We start from the raw sequence: 20,972 nt of genomic DNA, 5'->3' as shown, positions 1-20,972 counted from the left end.
CAAGCAATTGTAATGCACACCAAAGTTTGAAGTTTGGGAATGACTGTTTGCAACCTATGTTCTCAATCACTGCATGGCATCTCAGACATCTAGGCCTTGATCTCAAAGACGCTAAGTCTCATAAGATAGACTCTAGTATTTGTATAAATGATGTAAATAATTAACTATTGGGTGAAGCAGTAAATAGCAAATGCCCTGAGTGTTCCAAGCCACGGGTAGGATAAGCATACTTCCCAAGGTGTGCTGAGGCCAATGTAACTATGCCCCCTTTTTCTCCCCAAAATACTCCAGCCTGTACAGTGAGTAATATGATCACTTTGATCATGTGTGATGGAAGCACAGAATTACTTCCAAGGGGAGATATCAGGGATTTCTCATAGACTTTTCCAATTCTCATTTGAGTTAATTTTTGGATTTCGAAATAAGACATGGAAGGACATAAGGACATCAAGGGAATAGTGTGAATATCATGAATAAATGTGGAATGGACAGAAAGTGTTACTCAAGGGGAGGTAGCAATGCAGGGAAGCAGTGCTGTTAGCATATGGTTTGGGTAAGACAATCATTTATTTAAATAGGAATGTTCTGAGCATTAGAGAAAAAAATAATGTAGCATTTCTAGTCTCTTCAATAATGCCAGTAGTGCTCTTGCAATCCTGTTAGGGCCAAACTACCTCCACGTCAGGGGCCGTTATGCCCCTAGGTGACATTCTTTAGATAAAGTTGGAGACTAAAACTGGAAATTGTTCTTCACTGTTGTATCTCCAGTGCTTAGCAGAATGCTTGGCATATACTAGGCACTCGATACATGTTTGATTATGGGTTGAAAGGGAAAAAGGTGGAAGGAAAGAAAGAAGAAGGAAGAGAAGGAAGAAGGGAGAGCGGAAAGGAAAGGAAATCAGTTTTAGTCACATGATAAGTCAGGTGGTTAATTAGTTCAAGGCATAGAGTAAAGCCTTACTTGGCTATGAAATCACCTTTGCAAAATTATGACTGAGAACCTAACTGACTCCATCTCGCTTCTAACCTCCAAACTGCCCTTGTTCATTCCTGGGCATAGGCTAAAGTAACTTTGGGTGGAATTTACAGTTTATAGTTTAAAGTGAAAATGATAACAGCCCTTTCCCAAACAAACCTCCCTCTTGCCTGGGGACTAGACTTCCTTTGTAGGACTAACAAATTAGCCACAAGATTAGAAATTATGGTTTAGGAGTCAAACAACTGGAGGCTACAAGATTCTGACTCTCCTTAAACTGCTCCTAAGATCAGTGCTTGAGCTATTTCGCAGACCCTGTGCTTGATGGATCAGCTGGCACCACCCGGATCGATTAACTGGCTCACCTGATCTTCCGGCCCCCACCCAGGAACTGACTCAGCATGAGGACAGCTTCAACTTCCAATGGTTTCATCTCCTACCTAACCAATCAGCTCTCCTGGCTCACTGGCTTCCCCCCACCCACCAAGTTGTCCTTAAAAACTCTGATCCCCTTATGCTCCGGGAGACTGATTTGAGTAATAATAAAACTCCAGTCTCCTGCACAGTCGGTTCTATGTGAATTACTCTTTCTCTATTGCGGTTCCCCTGTCCTGATAAATGGGCTCTGTCTAGGCAGCAGGCAAGGTGAACCCATTGGGTCTTTACAGCAACAGCATCAATGGGCAATTAAAAACAAAGTTACATTTTACAACAAATTGCATGAATAGGTAAATGTTTAAAAATTAAATCAAGGATACATTATTCAAAGTATTGAAAGTAATTGTCACATCCTTCTGAATATTGGTATGATACATTTAAAAAAGTAAATTTGCACCATACTTACCAAATCCCTATGAATATAGCCATTCCTCTCCAGATATTCCATTCCTTCACATATATCCTGACATACACTCAGTAGCATTTCCTTCCTAAGCTTTCCTTTATTCTCCCTGAGATAGTTAAGCAGGCAGCCATTTTCCATGAACTCTGTCACAATGTAAAGGGGCTTCCGCTGTGTACAGACCCCATAAAGTTGCACTAGCTTTGAATGAGATAATTTCCTGGTGAAGAAAAACATACACCAGTGAGCAGAATTGTGTTTGCATTTTAAAATGTTTGAACACAACCGGTAATATTTACCATCCATTTATTACTCTCATTATCAAGATAAGATAAAAATCCACCCAAACACAGAGAAAGTAATGCAGCTTCCTTGCCACTTAGTGCACTGAGAATGTGCGGTCAAGAGTTTGAGTGGTAATGCCAAAGGCAGTGTGGAAACAATGTTACATGCACCACATTATATGTGTCAGCATTTTGTTTTTCTCCTCTTCATTTTATAATCCTTTTGTTTCTTCATCACTGTTTATCCTTGCTAGGTCGAGCAGATTTCCTTTCCTGTTCCTTGAATTCCAGCTTTCCTACCTGCAGCTGTCCAGATGAAAAATTCTGGACAGACAAGAGGGAGGAAAGAGTGACTAAAAAAAGAAAACAAAAATTAAATTCTAAAGCATGAAGTTCTTTAAAAGGAAATTTTTAGATAAAGTTGGAAACTAAAAAACATTTACCAACATGAAAACTTGCAGTGCACACACATACACACATGCGCCTTGAATGTTGCCTATTAAAACATACCCAGAACTTTTTAGTTATCTAGACTTCAAAAGTTTACTGGTTTTGTGTGCGTGTATGTAGAATATTATATTCAATCCCTACAAGCCTTTTATACCAACTAGTCATCATGGAAAATAATATTCAAATTAACGCTTATAATTTTAGAAGACGTACCTTGTGTCAAATGTGCCTTGAAAATTTATTGCTTCTTTTCATTCTTTTCATTCATAAATGTAAAATAAAATCAGTGACTTGGGAAGACTGTGTACCTTAACACAATGTATATGAATGATTTTTGACTCATTATCATAAAATTAGCTTGTGAAAACACTCCAGTTAATGAGGAAGAGAGGCATTCAGAGAACTTAACATTATCTTAATTTGGAGTTATATATATATATGTATTATATTTTGTCTGATTTACTTTTTGAATTCATAAAGTGTACTTTAAGTTAAGGGATGTAGTTTACATGTATATAGAGTAAGTGCAGAAAAGCAAGTCTTGAGATGAAATATTAATTTGCCACAGGAAATCCACCAAGTTGATACCCACATGGAAGCATTTGAGAATTGAAACATTACTGCATTTCCTTATCAAGATCACTGGTAAAAATCTAACAGAAATCAGGCAAACCTTTATCAGAAATCAGACAAAGACAAACTCTCATATGATTCAGTCTAACAAATATGACAAATATTTCTCACAAGCACAGAAAGATGCAAATGGAAAATCTACATTCTTGTATGTTATAACTCTAGGACTTCTTAATACACATTATTTCTCAGTTTAGAGAAGTATGTGGGATTCATCATAGGCCAAACACACATTTAAATTCATTTAAATTTGTTATTTAAATATTTTCAGATCCTTTGCAGGCTTCTCCAGTTCTCCTTTTCTAATTATTCTCTTTCCCTAAGTAATTGCATTAAGTTTCAGGGTTGTAAATATCACCTCTGGTGACCACTCTCAAGTTAATACCCTCCACTCTGACCTTTTTCCTGAACTCCAGAATCATATATTTACCTCACTACTTGATCACACCTAATAAATAACAGTCTTCTCAAATCCAACATGTCCAAAGCAGAATTCTTCATTTTTACTCCTAAACCTGTTTAGTCTTCCCCCATCTTTGTAAATGGTGCCACCCTTTGCCTAATATAATAATGTACACCAAAACCTTAGCATCATCTTTGTTCCTCTGGTTTCTTCCGACTACCTACCACATTCAATTTATCAGCAAGTCTTGATGACTTTATCTCAAAAATGTATCCTGAAACAATTCTCCTCTTTCCATCTTTTGCCCTCTAACATATATTAGTTTTCCAAGACTGTGTTGATAATTATGTTCATTAAGATCACGTTTTTTGTGCCCAGACAGTTCACAGTTTTGATTTCAATCAGAAGCTCTAATGATGTTTTGTTGTGGGACTACAGGCAAATTACATAATGTAAACCAAAAATAAAATTCTAAGCCCCTAACCATCTGAATGGACTCCTCCTCTTAGCCAAGGGCATTCCAAAGTTAACCTGTAAAACTAGTTCAGGCTACGATGGGAAGAGGGAGTTGGACATGCCTCATAACCATTAACATCAACACAGACATTGAGACTGATAGAACAGACTCTTCAAGTCTAACAAGAAATATTTACAATCTATTTTCCCTGAAACCTTCTATCTAGAAGTTTCATCTGCATAATAAACACAGACCATCTGTGCTGGTCTCCACAATTCTTTATAGTAACCCAGACATTCCTTTCCATTGATTTCAGTTCTTTGGATAATAACTCAACCAACTGTCAATCAGAAAATCTTTGAATCTGTCTATGACTTGGAAGCCCCCACTGATACGGACAGGAGACAGGGAAATATTGGGTAGAAGAGGGCAGTTTCCCCAGGAGAGTCCTCACCCTCAAGCCTAGATACCCATGGCCCTAAATGAGAACAGCCATTCCCGTTTTTGTGCCCCAAAAGTTGCTTTTTGACCCAAAACGTCCCCTATCCTGTACCCATATAAATCGCAAACTCCAGGTCCAGAAGCAGATGCGGAGACGAATAGACAAACAGCAGAATGGTACAGCAGAGGAGGGGAGAAGAGAAGGAACATCAGGAGGAGTTCAGCTGGACCAATCAGAGAATTGGCTATTGGATGGCCAAACTCCAGGGGAAGATCATCTTCCCAACCCATCCCCTGTCCAGCTTCCCATCCATCCTGCTGAGAGCCACCTCCAACACTCAATACAACCTCACATTCATTCTTCAAGTTTGTGTGTGACCCAATCTTCCAGAACACTGGACAAGAGCTTGAGATACAGAAAGTTGTCACACTGGCCCCCTGCCCTTGCAAAAAGGCAAAGGGTCCACTGAGTTGGTTAACCCTTAAGACATCTGTGGATCACAAGGCTAAAAGAGCACACTGCAACAAGGACCGACTTGGGCTTTGGGAGTTGCAGACACCCACCCCCAGATGCTGCTGTTGGGTTAGAGACCAAAAGCACTCACCCTGATTCCTGCACCCTGCCCATCTGCGTGCTCCCCATCCTGTAAAAGGTTTGAGATCATGGTGGCTGAACAGAGAGCCACACCTCTGTTGCATGTCCTGCAAGTGGGGGCCAGAAAACTCTCCTGTTTCACCACTCCCTGTTGTCCTGCCTTTCCCGACCAAACCAATGTATATCTTACATGGATGGATTGATGTCTTATGTCTTCCTAAAATGTGTAAAGCCATTTTTACATTTTTGTAGGCCAATCACCTTGGGCACATATCATCAGGACCTCCTGAGGCTGTCATGGGCATGTCCTTAACCTTGGCCAAGTAAACTCTTAAATTAATTGAACCTTGTCTCAGATACATTTTGGTTTGTAATAAGCCGCCTAAATTTTCTCTTTCTTATCTATAAAACTGGGATCTTAATAGAAGCTACCTCTTGGAATTGTGGTGAGGATTCATTAACTTATTCAATAATCCATATATGTCTTTTAAGCACCAACTACATGCTAGTCATCTTTTTAACACTCACCAGGTTAAACAGGACAAATAAATAAAAGGTTCTATTGTTAGAGAGCTTGCATGCTAGTGGGGGAGAAATAAAACAACTACACATGAAGCTTCAGAGTATGACAAGGACTTTGATGGAACTAACATAAGGCAATACAACAGAAAGCATTTGGCAGTGGGTATGCCAGCTTAAACAGAGTAGTCAGAGGAGACCTCCTGAAAGAGGTGGTATTTAAACCACACACAGAAAGGAGCTAATATGTGCAAAGCTGTGTGTCCTTGGTAGATAGTATGTCAGTGCATGTCAACTATTTTAAAGATAAATATATTTGCAATAGGATGTTAGAATGGAAGATTTTCTGCCTCACTTTTTTAGAAATCAGGGATTTGTGTGTGTGTGTGTGTGTGTATGACAGGGTCTCACTCTGTCACTCAGGCTGGAGTGCAGTGGTGCCATCATGGCTCACTCTAGCCTCAACTTGTTGAGCTCAATTGATCCTCCCACCTCAGCCTCCTGAGTAGCTGGGACTACAAGTGCTCACTACCATGCCTGGCTAGTTTTTTTGTTTTTTTGTAGAGACGGGGTTTCACCACGTTACCTAGGTTGGTTTCAAACTCCTAGGCTCAAGTGATCCTCCCATGTTGGCCTCCCAAAATGAATTGGGGGAAATATTGTCCTCAAAGATCCTGACCTCAAATGCCCAATGAGGCTTGTACCTTTCAAGAATTCTCTCATTCGGACATTAAACATCTTCAATTCTTTCTTGTTTGATAGAGATTCAAATATGGTTTTAACTCCCCCTGAATCACTTGTCTCCCATTCTTTTTTTATTATGCCTATTTAATCCAACTCAGGAATACAATTTTTGTCCTTTAGGTGTAGAAAAACCATGGTAAGATGCAGACAGCTACAGGAAGCAAAGGCCAGATAGAGATAGGTGCCTGGGGCACCTAGGGACACAAAAGCATCATTGGGAAGCTGATGCCACTGCAAAATTGTGTTTGTAACAACTTCCCTTGGAATTCATTCTATTGTAAGTGAATGGAAAAGATATTTTGATAGGACCCTCAGGGTATGGGTTGAGGGCCCCAAGGAATACACTTGCTCTGCCTTTGAAAGAGAATGAGCTCAGTTAATCTCCTCTGATTGTTGTTTGCTTATTTGTTTGTTTGTTTGTTTTTCTAGTTGGAGTCTACAAGTGTGGGTCAGAACTAAACGTCTCTGGAAAACAGAGCAGAATCTAAATACTGCCATCTGGAGTTTTTCTTCTTCACAGCATTGTTGTTCCTCTAAATAAATGTTGAACAAATGTTTAAAGAATGTTAACTTAAACTATGGTCAAATTATTGGCCTGTCCTGGTCCAGCTCAGGTTTTTACAGTTAATGAGCCACAGAAATGGGTTCAACTGAGTCAAAATGCTGTCCTGGGAAATCACAGAAGAGTTGTGTCCAGTGGTCTACAAAGAGCCACTTCTTTTAAAGCTCTGGACACTTATGTCCTCTGAAAGCAAATACTGTTTTATCCTTAAAAAAACATTAACTCTTTTTGGCCACTGGAGGATGCCCTTTCAAAAGATGATTAGTATATCACTACTAAGACATAACCATCATTTTTGCTTCTGGGAAAAGGAGAAAAAAAACAGTACTTGTAAAGCACCTATTCTTGAGCTGAAAAGAACACACTTGCTTGTCACTGATACCGACAGGAGGCAGGGAAATACTAGGTAGAAGAGGGCAGTTCCCCAGAAAAATCCCCACCTTCAAGCCTGGAAACCTGTAGCCCTAAATGGGAACAGGTATTTTTATTTTTGTGCCCAGATGTTGCCCTTTCCAAGACTGTTCTAGCCTGCCAGACCCCTGTCCTGTGCCCATATAAACCCCAAGCTCCATTGGTAGGTGACAGAGCAGTGCAGCACAGAAGAAGAGAAGAGGAGGAGTGTCTGAACTTTGAGGAGTTCTGCTGGGGGTGGTTAGAGATTGGCTGCAGAACAGTCGAACTCCCAGGGAAGATCATCTTCCCACTCCATCCCCTTTCCAGTTCCCAATCCATCCCGCTGAGAGTCACCTCAGTAAAATCTCTGCATTCACCATCCTTCAAGTCCATGTGACCTGATTCTTCCTGGATGCCATACAAGGACCCAGGTATCAAGAAGGCAGGATGCAAAAGGCTGTCACCCTGACTTTCCACTGAAGTGGTTAACACTTAGCCATCTGCAGATGGAAAAGTTAAAAGAGCATTGTAACACCTCTAGACACCGTCGTGGGACTGGAGCCCAAAAGCGCTCACTCTGGCTCACCTGCATGCTCCCCATCCCGTAAGGGGGTTGAGCACACAGCAGTTGAGTAAATGAGCCACCCCCTTCACAAGGATTCTGCAAAGGTGTCAAGGGAGTTCTCCTGTCTCATCACTTACATAAATTCTCTTATTTAATTCACACATTGATCCAGTGAGGTAGGTACTCTCATCCCATTTTATACATGAGGACATTGAGGTTTGGAAATACGAAATAATTCACCCAGGTCACACAGAGATCAAATAAGATACCTGGGTTACACAATGAGCTTGAGCAAAGTTGTGACACAAATCCAAGAGTGGCTGCCTCCAAAGCTCATGTTGTTTCCATGACACCAGGGCATGGTATGATATTTATCAGTGTGTTGTTTATACGTACGTCATCACTTTGGCCTCTTCAATGAAATCCTCTTCAGACATGGAGCCTTCATTGATGGCCTTGATAGCTACCTGGATATGTGACCGCCATTCACCTAAATGGACCACTCCAAACTGACCGCTTCCAATCTCCTTTATAAAAGCCAACTCAGATGGATCTATCTCCCACTTTTCTGAAAAAGTAAAATATCCATGTTACAAGTAGAAAGAAAGAATGCTAAAATATTAGGGCTGGGAAATGTTTAGGAATTATCTATTATTTGACAGAGAGGTTAAAAAATGTATAAAGTGGAGAGGATCTGAAGCCATTTTAATACTCTATGGCTTAAATGTAATTCAAGAACTCAAGTTTCAAAACTCAAACTGTATTTATTTGGTGATGTTTGTATAACAAATTAAGGTTAGCAAAATGCACTCTCTGCTCCCAAAGAGAACAGTGAACACACTTCTGTGCCTTTCTAAACTAAACCTACCAAAACTAGACCTGGGAACCAAAATATTTATGTTCCCAGTCTGATTTTTTTTTTTTTTTTTTCCTGGTGAGTAAACTTGTAAGGTAAATAAAACTGTGATTTCAGTTCCTCCTGTTGTTCTTCTCACTCCATCCCTAAAGGGCTTTTCTCCCTTGGTAACTTTTCTTCTCAGTCTCAAAAGTCCAATGAAATCATTTAATAAATTCAGTGTTAGAAATCTAACCCACATATATCTAAGAGTATATCTGAAGTGAAATTTTTACTGTATATTTCTCATTTTATAGAAGCAAATCGGGAAAAAATAAACTGTTTTTAAAATAACCCTCTTGAAAACTGTACCAAACTTAATGGTTTAGGGTCTCCTTTTTATACAGCAATACCACCATCTGCTGGAACTTTCGAATAATGCATTTAAAAAGGTTAAAGAATTGTAAAATCTGATAGTCCTTTCTACCAGCTGTGCAACGTATTCCCCCTCCCTATAGAAGGTATGTTTTATTTTTTTATTATTATTATTCTTTTTTTTTTTTTTTGGAGATAGTCTCACTCTGTCACCCAGGCTGGGGTGCAGTGGCGCAATCTCAGCTTACTGCAAGCTCCACCTCTTAGGTTCAAGTGATTCTCCTGCCTCAGCCTCCCAAGTAGTTGGGATTACAGGCATGCCACCACGCCTTGCTAATTTTTTGTATTTTTAGTAGAGATAAGGTCTCACCATGTTGCCTAGGCTGGTCTCAAACTCCTGAGCTCAGGCAATCTGCCCACCTCAGTCTCCCAAACTGCTAGGATTATAGGCATGAGCCCCACACCCGGCCTCATAGGTATGTTTTAAAAGTAACATGGGAGGATATATATTCATGGCCTTCAAATTGGCATGCATTTATTCAACAGAATATAACCACAAAGAAAAATATTGATAAATTATACTTCATAAAACTTCCGTTCATCAAAAATACCCTCATTAAGAAAGTAGAAAGTTAAGCCACAGAAGATATTTCTAAAATATACAACCAACATAGAATTCTTATTCTGAATATAAATAAATCAACTAGAGAAGACATATACTCTAACTTTTTTAAGGGTAAAAAATTTGAATGGAGTATTTTCTCATGAAGAGAATATCCAAATGGCCACTAAGCCAAATTGATCAAAATAATTAGTCATCAGGGAAATGTAAATTTAGACCATAATGAGATATACACACCAAACTGGCTAACATGTAAAAAAAAAAAAAAAAAAAACCTTGAATAAAATATTGGCAAGGGCAAAGGTATGGAGCCACTAGAACTTATATATAGTTGATGGGAGTGTAATTTGGTATAAGCACTTTAGAAAACTGACTGTATCTACTAAATCTAAACATATGCATAGCCTATGACCCAGCAGGTCCAACAAATACTAGAATGTAAATAGGAACATATCCAACATATACTGGAAAGTAAATGTGCACTTAACTTCATCAAAACACACACAGAAATGTTCTTAACAATATTATTTGTAAGAGTCAAAAATTGGTAACAACCCGAATGGCCATCTACAAGAAGCATGGCTAAATAAGTTGTGGTATGTCATGCAGTGTAGCACTGCATCACAGTGAAAATAAACCAGCCCTACCCAGAACCACGGATGAAATTCACAGATGTAATGAGGTGAGGAGGAAGTCAGACACAAAAAAATGCAGTGTCCAATTCCGTTTATATAACGTAATCAAACCAGACAAAACAAATCAAGCTATAGACTTATGACTTATGAGTTGTACACTATTCTGTTTGTTTTTAAATTTTTTGAGTTTATTTTTAAGAAATAAAAAAGAACTATGTTTAACTTAAGTAAATTGTTAATGGTAGAACTTTGTATTATATATACTATCTGTGGGCCAGAGGACTAATACAGGCACCAATAATAGCCAGAAATCCTGCTTCCATCCCACTTAACTTAATGAGATCCTGAGTCCCAGTTACTTGTTTCCCAATATAATTGTGTTATTAATTTTTTTTCAGTATATTCTGAATCCCACTACTGAGAGAAGTTTAAAGGAATAAAATGTTACCAAATTAGAAAATAGGATTCCCTGGCACTTACTTATTCTCACAGATTTACAAATACCACATTTGCTAGAAGGTGGTTCAAATTGAACTTTGTGCACGTTCTATTAGAAAAAAAAAAAAAAGATAGAGAAGATACTTTGAGCAGCTCTTTTTAGTAGCTTCTCTTGGAGAGGAGTCAATTACCAGGCACCCTTGTAACCAAAGAACAACAACCCAAATATCCAAATGAAAAGAATTGTAATTTATCAAAAGGGTGAAGATTAAGGCTCCTGGTAATGTGACAGTAAAATCTGAAGTAAAACTGAAGCATTTCTCCCCAAAGTTTAAATTGTCTTTATGAGATGTACATATTTAAACGTCTCAGAAGGGTGATGTAAACTTTGAGAAGAAATGTTTCTAGATAGACATTTCAGAAGTGCTGATAGTTCAAAGAATCAATAGGGAACTTAGAGGAGATTCTTTTTTTTTCTCTCCCTCTTTTTTGAGACAGAGTCTCACTCTGCTGTCCAGGCTGGAGTGCAGTGGCATGATCTCGGCTCACTGTAACCTCTGCCTCCTGGATTCAAGCGATTCTCCTGCCTCAGCCTCCCAAGTAGCTGGGATTACAGGCACCAAACCCGGCTAATTTTTTGTATTTTTAGTAGAGGCGGGGTATCGCCATTTTGGCCAGGTTGGTCTTGAACCCCTGACCTAAGGTGATCCACCCACCTCGGCCTCCCAAAGTGCTAGGATTACAGGTGTGAGCCACCACACCCAGCCGGACTAGATTCTTTACTACTGGATTTGCTATTTTACTTCAGCATGTGTGCACACTTTACCGTAGCTAAACCCAGCTGTGGCTGGTAAACAACTGCCCATCAGCCCAACTGGATATCGGAGACGGGTCATGAGACCTAAGGGGAAAGAGAAATCAATATTTCAAGCCTAGTTGCTAATACAGAAGAAAGAATGAAATATACTAGAAGATAGTATCATTATTTAAATAATTAGGCAAACAAAATTCATTCTACTAGTTAGTCCATTTGCTTATTTTCCCATTTGAAAAACATTTTCCAAAAAAAAAAAAAAAGGCTCATTGTATACAATTTAAAGAATCTAAGAAAGTATAAAGATGACCCCAAAAAATCCCTCACAAAATCTTAGTATCCACAGAGAGATTGTTATCATCTCGGTGAACATTTTTGCAAAAATCTCTATGTGCATAATTGAAAACATGAATACATCCAATATATTTTACAGAAGTATAAATATTTTGTTAAAAGCTTTTTGCACTATGCATGTAATTGATATATGTCATTGACTATAAACAGAGCTTAAATTTATTTCCAAGATTTCACTATTATAAAATATGCCATATGTCCTTGAACATACATTTGTCTGTACTTCTCAAATTATCACCTTATAAAATGTGATTTCCAGGTCAAAGAGTGCCCAGAAAGGCTATACTAATTTGTTCAACCACCAACGGTGTTGAAGTGTGCCCATTTTCTATACTTTTTTTTTTTTTTTATGCATGGTAGAGTAAATGAGACTTCATTTGGTTCAGTAAACATACAGAATTCTATACATTAAATGTCTCTTTTTTTCTTTTCAGTGACCCACTTAGGCATATACCTTACATTTCAACTTAGTTTAATAATCATTTATTATTTATTTATTCAACTAATATTTATTAAAAGCCTGGTATGTGCTTTTAATAAAAGCTTTTAATAAAACACTATCCAGATGCTGGGAGACAGTAGAGAACAAGACTGACGATTCCTGCTCTCATGAATATTACATTCTAGTGAGAGGAAGAGAAAATAACAAGTGCATGCACACACAAGAAAAAGTAGATGATGATGATTCAGTGCAAGGCAGACCAGATAACATACAGTTACTTTAGAGTGGGTGCTCAGGAAAGGCCTTTCTGACAAGATGACAGCTCTGCTGACATTGACTGACGAAGAGCCTTCCAGGCAGATGGAACAGCATATGCAAACGCTGGAAGACAGAAACGAGCTTGACCAGTGTGAGAACAAAAAGAAGCACATATTAAGTGCCTATTGTGTGCAAGGCACTCTTCTAGGTAGATTCCCAAAGATCACAGCAGATTCCAAGATTAGTAAAATGAGGACTCTGCCCACAGGGAGCTCTATCTCAGTGCAGGAAGACAGGCAAAGAGAGGCCATTCTAATGAGAAAGGAGTAAGTATTGTGCTGGAGATGCATATAGGGTGCCTTGGGACGTAGAGAAAGAGCACTTAACACATTGTTTGACTCAAAGAAGTCTTCAGGAGGAAATGACTGAGATGAAACTAAAACATGGAGTTAACCCATGGGGAGAAACTATGAAGGACCCTACTTTCTAAGTAGAGGTAACAGCATGAGATGAAACTTAGAAATGTGAAGCATGATGGTGGGTACTTGAGCAAAACTCAGGAGGTAGAGCCAGATAAATTACACTGGAGAGGTAAGCAGTATTCTGGGTATGATGGGCCTCATAAGCCATACTAGGGAGCATTACATTTTCTTGCAGGTGAGAGGAAGCTATTGAAAAGTCCCAAGTTAGGAGGGCACAGTCAGATTTACATTTCTTTTTCTTTTCTTCTACTTTTTTTTTTTTTCAGATAAAGTTTCACTCTTGTTGCCTAGGCTGGAGTGCAATGGTGTGATCTCGGCTCACTGCAAACTCTGCCTCCCGGGTTCAAGTGATTCTCCTGCCTCAGCCTCTCGAGTAGATGGGATTACAGGCATGCGCCACCATGACTGGCTAATTTTGTAGTTTTAGTAGAGATAGGGTTTCACCATGTTGGCAAGGCTGGTCTCGAACTCCTGACCTCAGAGGATCCACCTGCCTTGGCCTCCCAAAGTGCTGGGATTACAGGTATGAGCCACTGTGCCCAGATTTACATTTCTGATAGATCACTCTGGTACTAGCAGAATGGATTAAGGAGAAATCAACATTGGAGGCAATGAGACCAGTTAAGAGGCTACTGCAGTTGTCCAAGCGAGCAATGATTAGGGTGGTACTAGAAGGTAGGGAGAGGCAGGGATCTATAGGAGACACATTTAGGATATGAAATCAATTGCATTTGATAATCAATCAGAAGTGAGGTATTAAGAAGCATCTATTTAATTCCTATGCTTCCAACCCTTACAAGGGGCTGGATGATGCTGGTATTACCTGAGAGAGACAAAAGAAAGAGTACATTTGTAGGGAGAGTAATGGTGTAAGATGAAGCATCTATTTCATCAGTGAAGTTCAGGGCCTGCAGGATTGCAAGTGCCTTTGTCTACCAGAGAGAAGATTATGCAAAGGGAGATGCCTAAGGTAAGAAGAGAAGTGATCAGGGATGGATTCTGTAGGAAAACCACTATTTAAGGGAAGAGTAGAAGTAGGGCACGTTGGGAAGACCCACTAGGAACTTCTGAGTTGGAGAAGGCCAAAAAGGGGTGGTGTCAAACATCGAAGGAGCAACAAGTGACACTGCCAAATGTAGCAGAGAGGACCTGAACACATGAGAACTAGAAAGCACCACCGTACTGTCAAGATACGGGCCACTGGTCAAATATGGAGTGCTGAAAGCAGAAGACAGATCGTAGATGTTTAAAAAGTAAATGGAAAGTGAGAGAGTGGAGACAGTGGATGTGGACACATTTTTCCAAAAGTGCAACTTACAAGAGCAATGTGTAAAGGGAGAAAGAATTAGGGCAGCAGGAGAAGAGTTGTTTTTGTTTTTAGGATAAGAAAGTCTTAAGCATGTTTATAGAGTTAAGAACTAAAGGGAGAAAGTCAGAAGAATAGAAGAGATACAGGAGAGAAAGGAACAGTGGATTGGCAGGTAAGGGCAAGAGCACAGGCATGCCCTCACTACTACTGGAGGGAATGAGGATGACAGGGCATGGGGACAGAAGAGGAGACGGAGGTCGCTCATGCCTGGTGACTTCACTTTTCCTAGTGAGGTAGACAGATGGGAGATTTGCTAATAGGGCAGTGGTTAATTTTGGTAAAGGAGTCTTGAGAATGGTAAAAGTTTGAACAGGGAACAGGAATGGATACTTACCAGTGACTCTAAGACCTAGTTGAGGTTAAAGCCCTCATCTAACCTCATTTAACTTTTTCACCATAACCACTCTTTTTTAAGTTTTTTCCTTGGAGGAAGGAAAAAGAGGAATGTAAAGGAGAAAACTCAGAACTGACATCTTGACTCTATCTCTAGCTACAACTATGACCTTTATGGCCCCATCTAGATATTTTACCCTCACTCCTTAACCAAAATTCCAGTGACTGCCTGGAATATCCATGTGAATGCATCCCACAAGTGGATAAAAATGTCCTTTGATATATTCCTGATACTTAGAACCAGTGTAATGGAAAAGTGAACTCTTTCCAAAAGGAATATTCACTTTTCATGAGAGAAATCTAAAAACGAAATGCATGACAAGAAGTCAAAGTAATATGAAATGTTACAGTGGATTCTGAATTCTGCAATGCTGAGGTAAGAAGATTCCCCATGGGCTCAGAGTGGTTCAGCACAGGCTGAGCAAGGGCTAAAGGCCAGAGAGGTGATTGTAATTGTGCTGGAGCTTTCTGGGATCCTATATCTGTCCACAGATGATAGGTTTGCAAAAATAGCAATTATTGCAAACAATGGCTGGGGAGATGGGTTAAATATGTTTCTGGTATAGTTACGCTAAATTGTAACTGTGAAAGGCTGTATTCTCTGTGACTTTTTATATTCTCCAAACAAGAAAGAACAGAGAATGAGAGATATAAGGGTAATTTTCTATCGCAATTGTCTAAAGTAGAGAGCAGATTTATCAGGAAGGGAAAGAAGCATCATTATTTAGGGTATTTGAAATCTTATTACATTTAGTCCTATGTAAATTTCCAGAACAAATGCATAATGATTGATGACTATTTGCTTCTCTGTCATCTATCATTTTTCTAACCTAGTAGAAATATAAGAAATTGACCTACCTCTTGCCCCCAACCAACTAGAAAAATGAAGAGGCATCAATAAGAAATAATTGTTCAAAAGATAGGTTGTACTTCAAGCGCTTAAACTATTTCTACAGGGAGATTTGCTCCTGTTGAGTGCCTGATACCAAAGATGCATTGCCCATCAAGGGCCTGGCTCTCTGACTCACCCAGTTTGAAGTTCCCCACTTACCGGCAGCATTATGCTGGTGATACCAGATTAACTCGGGGATTGATTGAAAGACGTGTCTTTCACTCACGTACCACTGTCCTGAGTCATTCTTTTTTATCTGATAATGTTTTATGGCAGCCTCTGTACTTCTACAATCAAGAAAATGTGAATTACTAGAAGAATGAAAGATCACTTTGGATCTAAGCCAACTCATTAAACGACAGGACTCCAGTTCTAAAACTCATCCTAGCAACACTACACTGAGAAGTGGATTGACTAAATTCAACAAGTGCCTCCCCATGCCAAGAAAATTCCTCAACTAAATTATTGGGGCCTTAGATTCAAACATAACTTCAGCCAAAGTTGTCTGAGTGACAAGACCAGTGTTCAAAAAAGTAGATCTCACAATTAATACATATAAGTACATACTGAATATCGAGTATTGGTTAAATGAATGAACACAAGCACTGTAAGCAATTGGAGATGTGAGACAAGAAGGGAGGAAAAACCAATGCCGGGTGCATTAGTTAGTAGGTTACTACTATGGGTAATTGGGGCTCAATACTTGTAGGAACCTAGGAGAGACTGCAGAACACACTTCACAGTTGTCCCACTGAAGTGCAAAGAAGCTGAGATATTTATTCACAAACTCCCTTTCTCTTTAATGTAGGGTTGCTCCTGGGATGTTACCTCTCAGGAACTTTCAGCCTAGCGGTAAGTCCCACAAGTTCCCACAGCCAGAGAACATCCTCAGGCAGACAGACACAGGAAGCTTTCTGAGTACAACAGAACTTTCTGCAAGTGAATCCCAGAACAGACCAAGGGATATGAGGAAAGTGCCCAACAATGTCTACTACAACTTTACTTGATGGTTGAGAAAAGGAAGACAGGAGAGGTTAAGAAATTTACCCAATGTCACACAGAGCATGCTAGGGATATATCACAGACTGGCTGGTTTTTCTAACTTCCAGGCCAACAATCTTTTCCCTAAGCTAAGCTCTCACTAACATTCTCTATGTGATAGAGACTGTCCCAGGGATTATTTCTATAGTAACCAAAATCACAAGTGCTTACCTTCTAGCTCCTATAAATACGGAAATTGTGTAGGATCCTAAATGTCTTGAATCTCTGACAATAAATGCACCTTCTTTAGACTGCAAAACAAAATCATTTATTGAATAAGTCTATTCTTTCTTAGAAAGACAAACCTACAACTCAGGGATGAAAATCAAAGCTATATTGACTTACCATAAATAAGCAACCTACTATATTCTCAATATAAAGGATTAGATTGTCTTTGCAAGTACACAAAATCTTATCTCCCTTATAGATTTAGAAGTCACACCTGTAAAATAAACTGTAATTGGGACATGCATTTATAATGTATTTTAGAATATTGTTACTGATTTTTCTAAGAAAAATTCTCTATTTGACAACCTTGTACCCTACTATTTATTTTTGTTATATTGATCAGGATAATAGATTAAAAATCACTGTAGAATAGGAAGAACACTGGGACAGACTGACTGGACTGTACTTTGTACTTTGGAAGAAGAGCAACAGGGTGGCAGGGAAGAACACAGCTGGGGCAGCAGGGAGTGGGGAAGGACACCAGAGTTCATGGGAAGGAGGGAGAAAGAACAGATTTGGGGGAGTCTGAAAAGAAAAGCAAAAGAAACCATGTTAGTTGTAGTAGGGGTATGGGAGAGATTAAAAGAAATGGTAAAGGGAAGAAGATTATCATAAACCTGAAGTTATATTATAAATTAGATTCCTATTAACACTTTTTGGGAGATGCCAATAAAGCTGTAAATTGTTTTCAAAGAATCTTGAATGTTGGATTGTTTTGATTCATTTGTTTGATATTGTAAAATGATTTAGCTTTACTGAGTGTACTTATGCTTATGAATAGGGAAAATACATCTCAGAATCTTGTCAAACCCATAGAAGCTTACACTTATAAAGTGCTGGTGTTATTTACATTGTGCTTGAGAATTGCAGAACTCAAATAGCATGGTCTGACCCTCAAGGTAAACGTATTACATTAAATAGAATCTTCTTCTCATTCCAGATATTCACCAATTAAAACAGTTTGACCAAGGCTTTTGGCCAAAATGTTTTAATCAAAGAATCTCTTGCAGCCATTCGAAATAATAAAATCCAGCGTTTACTATATTCCTACAGTGGACAAGGGTTCTGTTACATATCACAGAGGACACGATGTAAAAGACAAAGATGAAAAAGTAAAGTTGAATGTATTGTGTGTATGTATATAATACACACAAACGAGTATATAGAATATGCATATAAAGTTGCATATGTAGTGATCGCTTCATAGAAACAAAGTACAAGCAAGATTTCCTGACTACAAAGCAATAAAACCAGATATTAGTAACAAAATCAAAAGTAAAAAAGCTCCTATCACCTGTAGATTTTTCAATTTTCTTCCTTCCTTTCCTTCCTTTTTCTTCTCTCCCTCCCTCTCTCTCCCTCCCTCTCTCTCTCTCTCTCTCTCTCTCTCTCTCTCTCTCTCTCTCTCTCTCTCTTTCTCTCTCTTTCTCTCTTTCTTTCTGAGATGGAGTCTCACTTCATCACCCAGGTTAGAGTGCAATGGCATGATCTCGGCTCACTGCAACCTCTGCCTCCCAGGTTCAAGCCATTCTCCTGTTCTCCTGCCTCAGCCTCCTCAGTAGCTGGAATTACAGGCACATGCCACCATGCCCGGCTAATTTTTGTATTTTTAGTAGAGACGACGTTTCGCCGTGTTGGCCAGGCTGGTCTCGAAATCCTGACCTCAAGTGATCCACCCGCCTCAGCCTCCCAAAATGCTGGGATTACAGGCGTGAGCCACCGTGCCTGTGCTTTTAAATTCTCTTTCACATAGCTCAAGGAAATTCAAATAAAAGCAAAAAATATCTAGAAAGTAATAAGGAAACTTCACATATTAGTACCTCTGCTATGCAGTTCAAGCAGTACTCAGAAAAATAAATTTATAGTCTTATTACTTATATCAATAAACAATAGCAATAAAAATAAGCATATTCAACTCAAGAAATTAGGATTAAAAACTATAAAATAAGCCCAAGTCAAGTAGAAGAAATAAATTAATAAAGACAAAATAGAAAATAATAAATTATTAAAGTAAGAATATAATATGACTAGTAAATTCAAAGTCTGACTGCTTAGGAAAAAATAATAGACAACTGCTAATTAACCTAATCACTAAATAATGGTGAAAACCCATCAAAAATAATAAGTCACAAGGAGAAAATTATCAAGAATCCAGTAAAAATTAAGGAATTTACTTGATTCTATACAATAAATTTGGAAACTCGAATGAAATGGATAATAAACTAGCAAGACATAAAATTTATCAAAATTGAATGCAGAAGAGTTAGGAATCTTAATGGACCTGTTGAGTAGAAAAATTGATAGGGTTTTTAAAAAGCTACGACTTTTTTTTTTTTTTTTGAGACGGAGTCTCACTCTGTTGCCAGGCTGGAGTGCAGTGGCATATCTCGGCTCACTGCAACCTCTGTCTCCCGGGTTCAAGCGATTCTCTTGCCTCAGCCTCCGAAGTGCTGGGATTATAGGTGTGAGCCACTGAGCCCAGCCAAAAGCTACCACATTTAAGCAGTACTATAGTCACACGTTACAATGTACTGAACCTTAAAGAAAAAAAAAATGGTATAGAGATGAAACTATGCCAGAGCACATGACATGAAAAGAAGAAAAACTTTTCCGTTTGTATGTATAAAATGAGCTTAATATCAATAATCAACAACACAGCCAGAACTGTGCACAAAAGAGAAAACTACTGACCAGTCTTATCAATGTAAAACTTCTAAATAAAATGTTAAGAAACAAATCCAGTGGCACAAAAGAATGATATACCATGACCAAGAAGAATTGCATGATGAGTGTAAGAATAATTCAATATTTGGGATTTTATTAATATAATTTATCATATTATTAGGTTTGTGCAAAAGTAATTGTGGTTTTTTTCCGTTAAAAGTAACTAAAAGTAATGGCAAAAACCGCAGTTGCTTTTGAACCAACCCATACAGCAGACCTAAGGAGAAAAACCACATGAACATCCCTAGAGATGTTGAAGAGCCGTTTGACAAATTTCAACTTCTAGTATCAATTTTTTAAAATCCTCAATAAAATAGGAATGTGTGTATACTTCCTTAACACAATAGCACTTAGTCTCAAATCCAGCATCATGCTATATGTGGAAATCATTCCAAATAAAATCTCAAAAAGGGCCGGACGCAGTGGCTCATGCCTGTAATCCCAGCACTTTGGGAGACCAAGGCAGGCAGATCACTTGAGGCCAGGAGCTCAAGACCAACCTGGCCAACATAGCAAAACCCCGCCTCTACTGAAAATACAAAGTGGTGCCACATGACTGTAATCCCAGCTTCTTGGGTGACTGAGGCATGAGAATTGCTTGAACCCGGGAGGCAGAGGCTGCAATGAGCCGAGATTGTGCCACTGCCTTCCAGTTTGGGCAACAGAGCAAGACCGTCAACAAACAAACAAACAAACAAACAAAAAACGGGAAAAAAGAAATAATGCCCACTACTATCATCGCTGGCATTTCATACTGTTCTGGTGACACTAGTCAATTCAACTAAGTGAGAGGCAAACATTAAAAGTACTATATTAAAATTATAAAAAAGGAGTTGAAATCATCACTGTTGGCTGCTGATTGTATACTGAAAACCCAAGAGAATCAAGTGAAAACCTACTACATAAAACATGAGAATTTATCAAAATTATCAGTTACAAAATTAATTCACAGAAATAAAAAGCTTCATAAGTAAAAACAAGATATACTCATTTATGACACCAACACGAAAGATGAAATACTTTAAGATAAACTTAAAAATAAATATGCAAAAGTTGCATGAAGAAAACTCTAAAATGCTCCTGAAGAATACAAAAATGTCTGCTTTTCTCTTTAGGTGTTTAATATACCTATGGTTATTTTTCCAAGAGGTCTGAATCTAATTTTAATTTTTTTCTATATGAATATCAATATATGGTTTCTAGAACA

The 20,972-nt window shown here is 38.6% G+C and overlaps 1 protein-coding gene across 4 annotated transcripts in view; it reads right to left on the bottom strand.

Moving 5' to 3' along the window:
* Window positions 1-20,972, bottom strand: part of TXK (TXK tyrosine kinase) — a 67,341-nt gene that overhangs the window by 11,835 nt on the left and 34,534 nt on the right. For 3 of the 4 annotated variants that reach the window (XR_004053977.1, XM_010370804.2, XM_030919603.1), the window contains 5 exons: window positions 16,985-17,064; window positions 15,932-16,059; window positions 11,595-11,669; window positions 8,260-8,431; window positions 1,821-2,037 (listed from right to left, as the gene is read on the bottom strand). Coding sequence is in view for 3 of the 4 variants with exons in the window: in XM_010370804.2 (XP_010369106.2) it covers window positions 1,821-2,037; window positions 8,260-8,431; window positions 11,595-11,669; window positions 15,932-16,059; window positions 16,985-17,064 (672 nt within the window). In the remaining variant the exon portion in view is untranslated. The remainder of the gene's footprint in view (window positions 1-1,820; window positions 2,038-8,259; window positions 8,432-11,594; window positions 11,670-15,931; window positions 16,060-16,984; window positions 17,065-20,972) is intronic. The other variant, XM_030919612.1, reaches the window with a different exon arrangement.

Source organism: Rhinopithecus roxellana, chromosome 2, assembly GCF_007565055.1.
Source record: "Rhinopithecus roxellana isolate Shanxi Qingling chromosome 2, ASM756505v1, whole genome shotgun sequence".
NCBI classification, from domain to species: Eukaryota; Metazoa; Chordata; class Mammalia; order Primates; family Cercopithecidae; genus Rhinopithecus; species Rhinopithecus roxellana.
The sequence above is the reverse complement of the archived record's forward strand: the minus strand, read 5'-3'. Positions and strand labels throughout refer to the sequence as shown.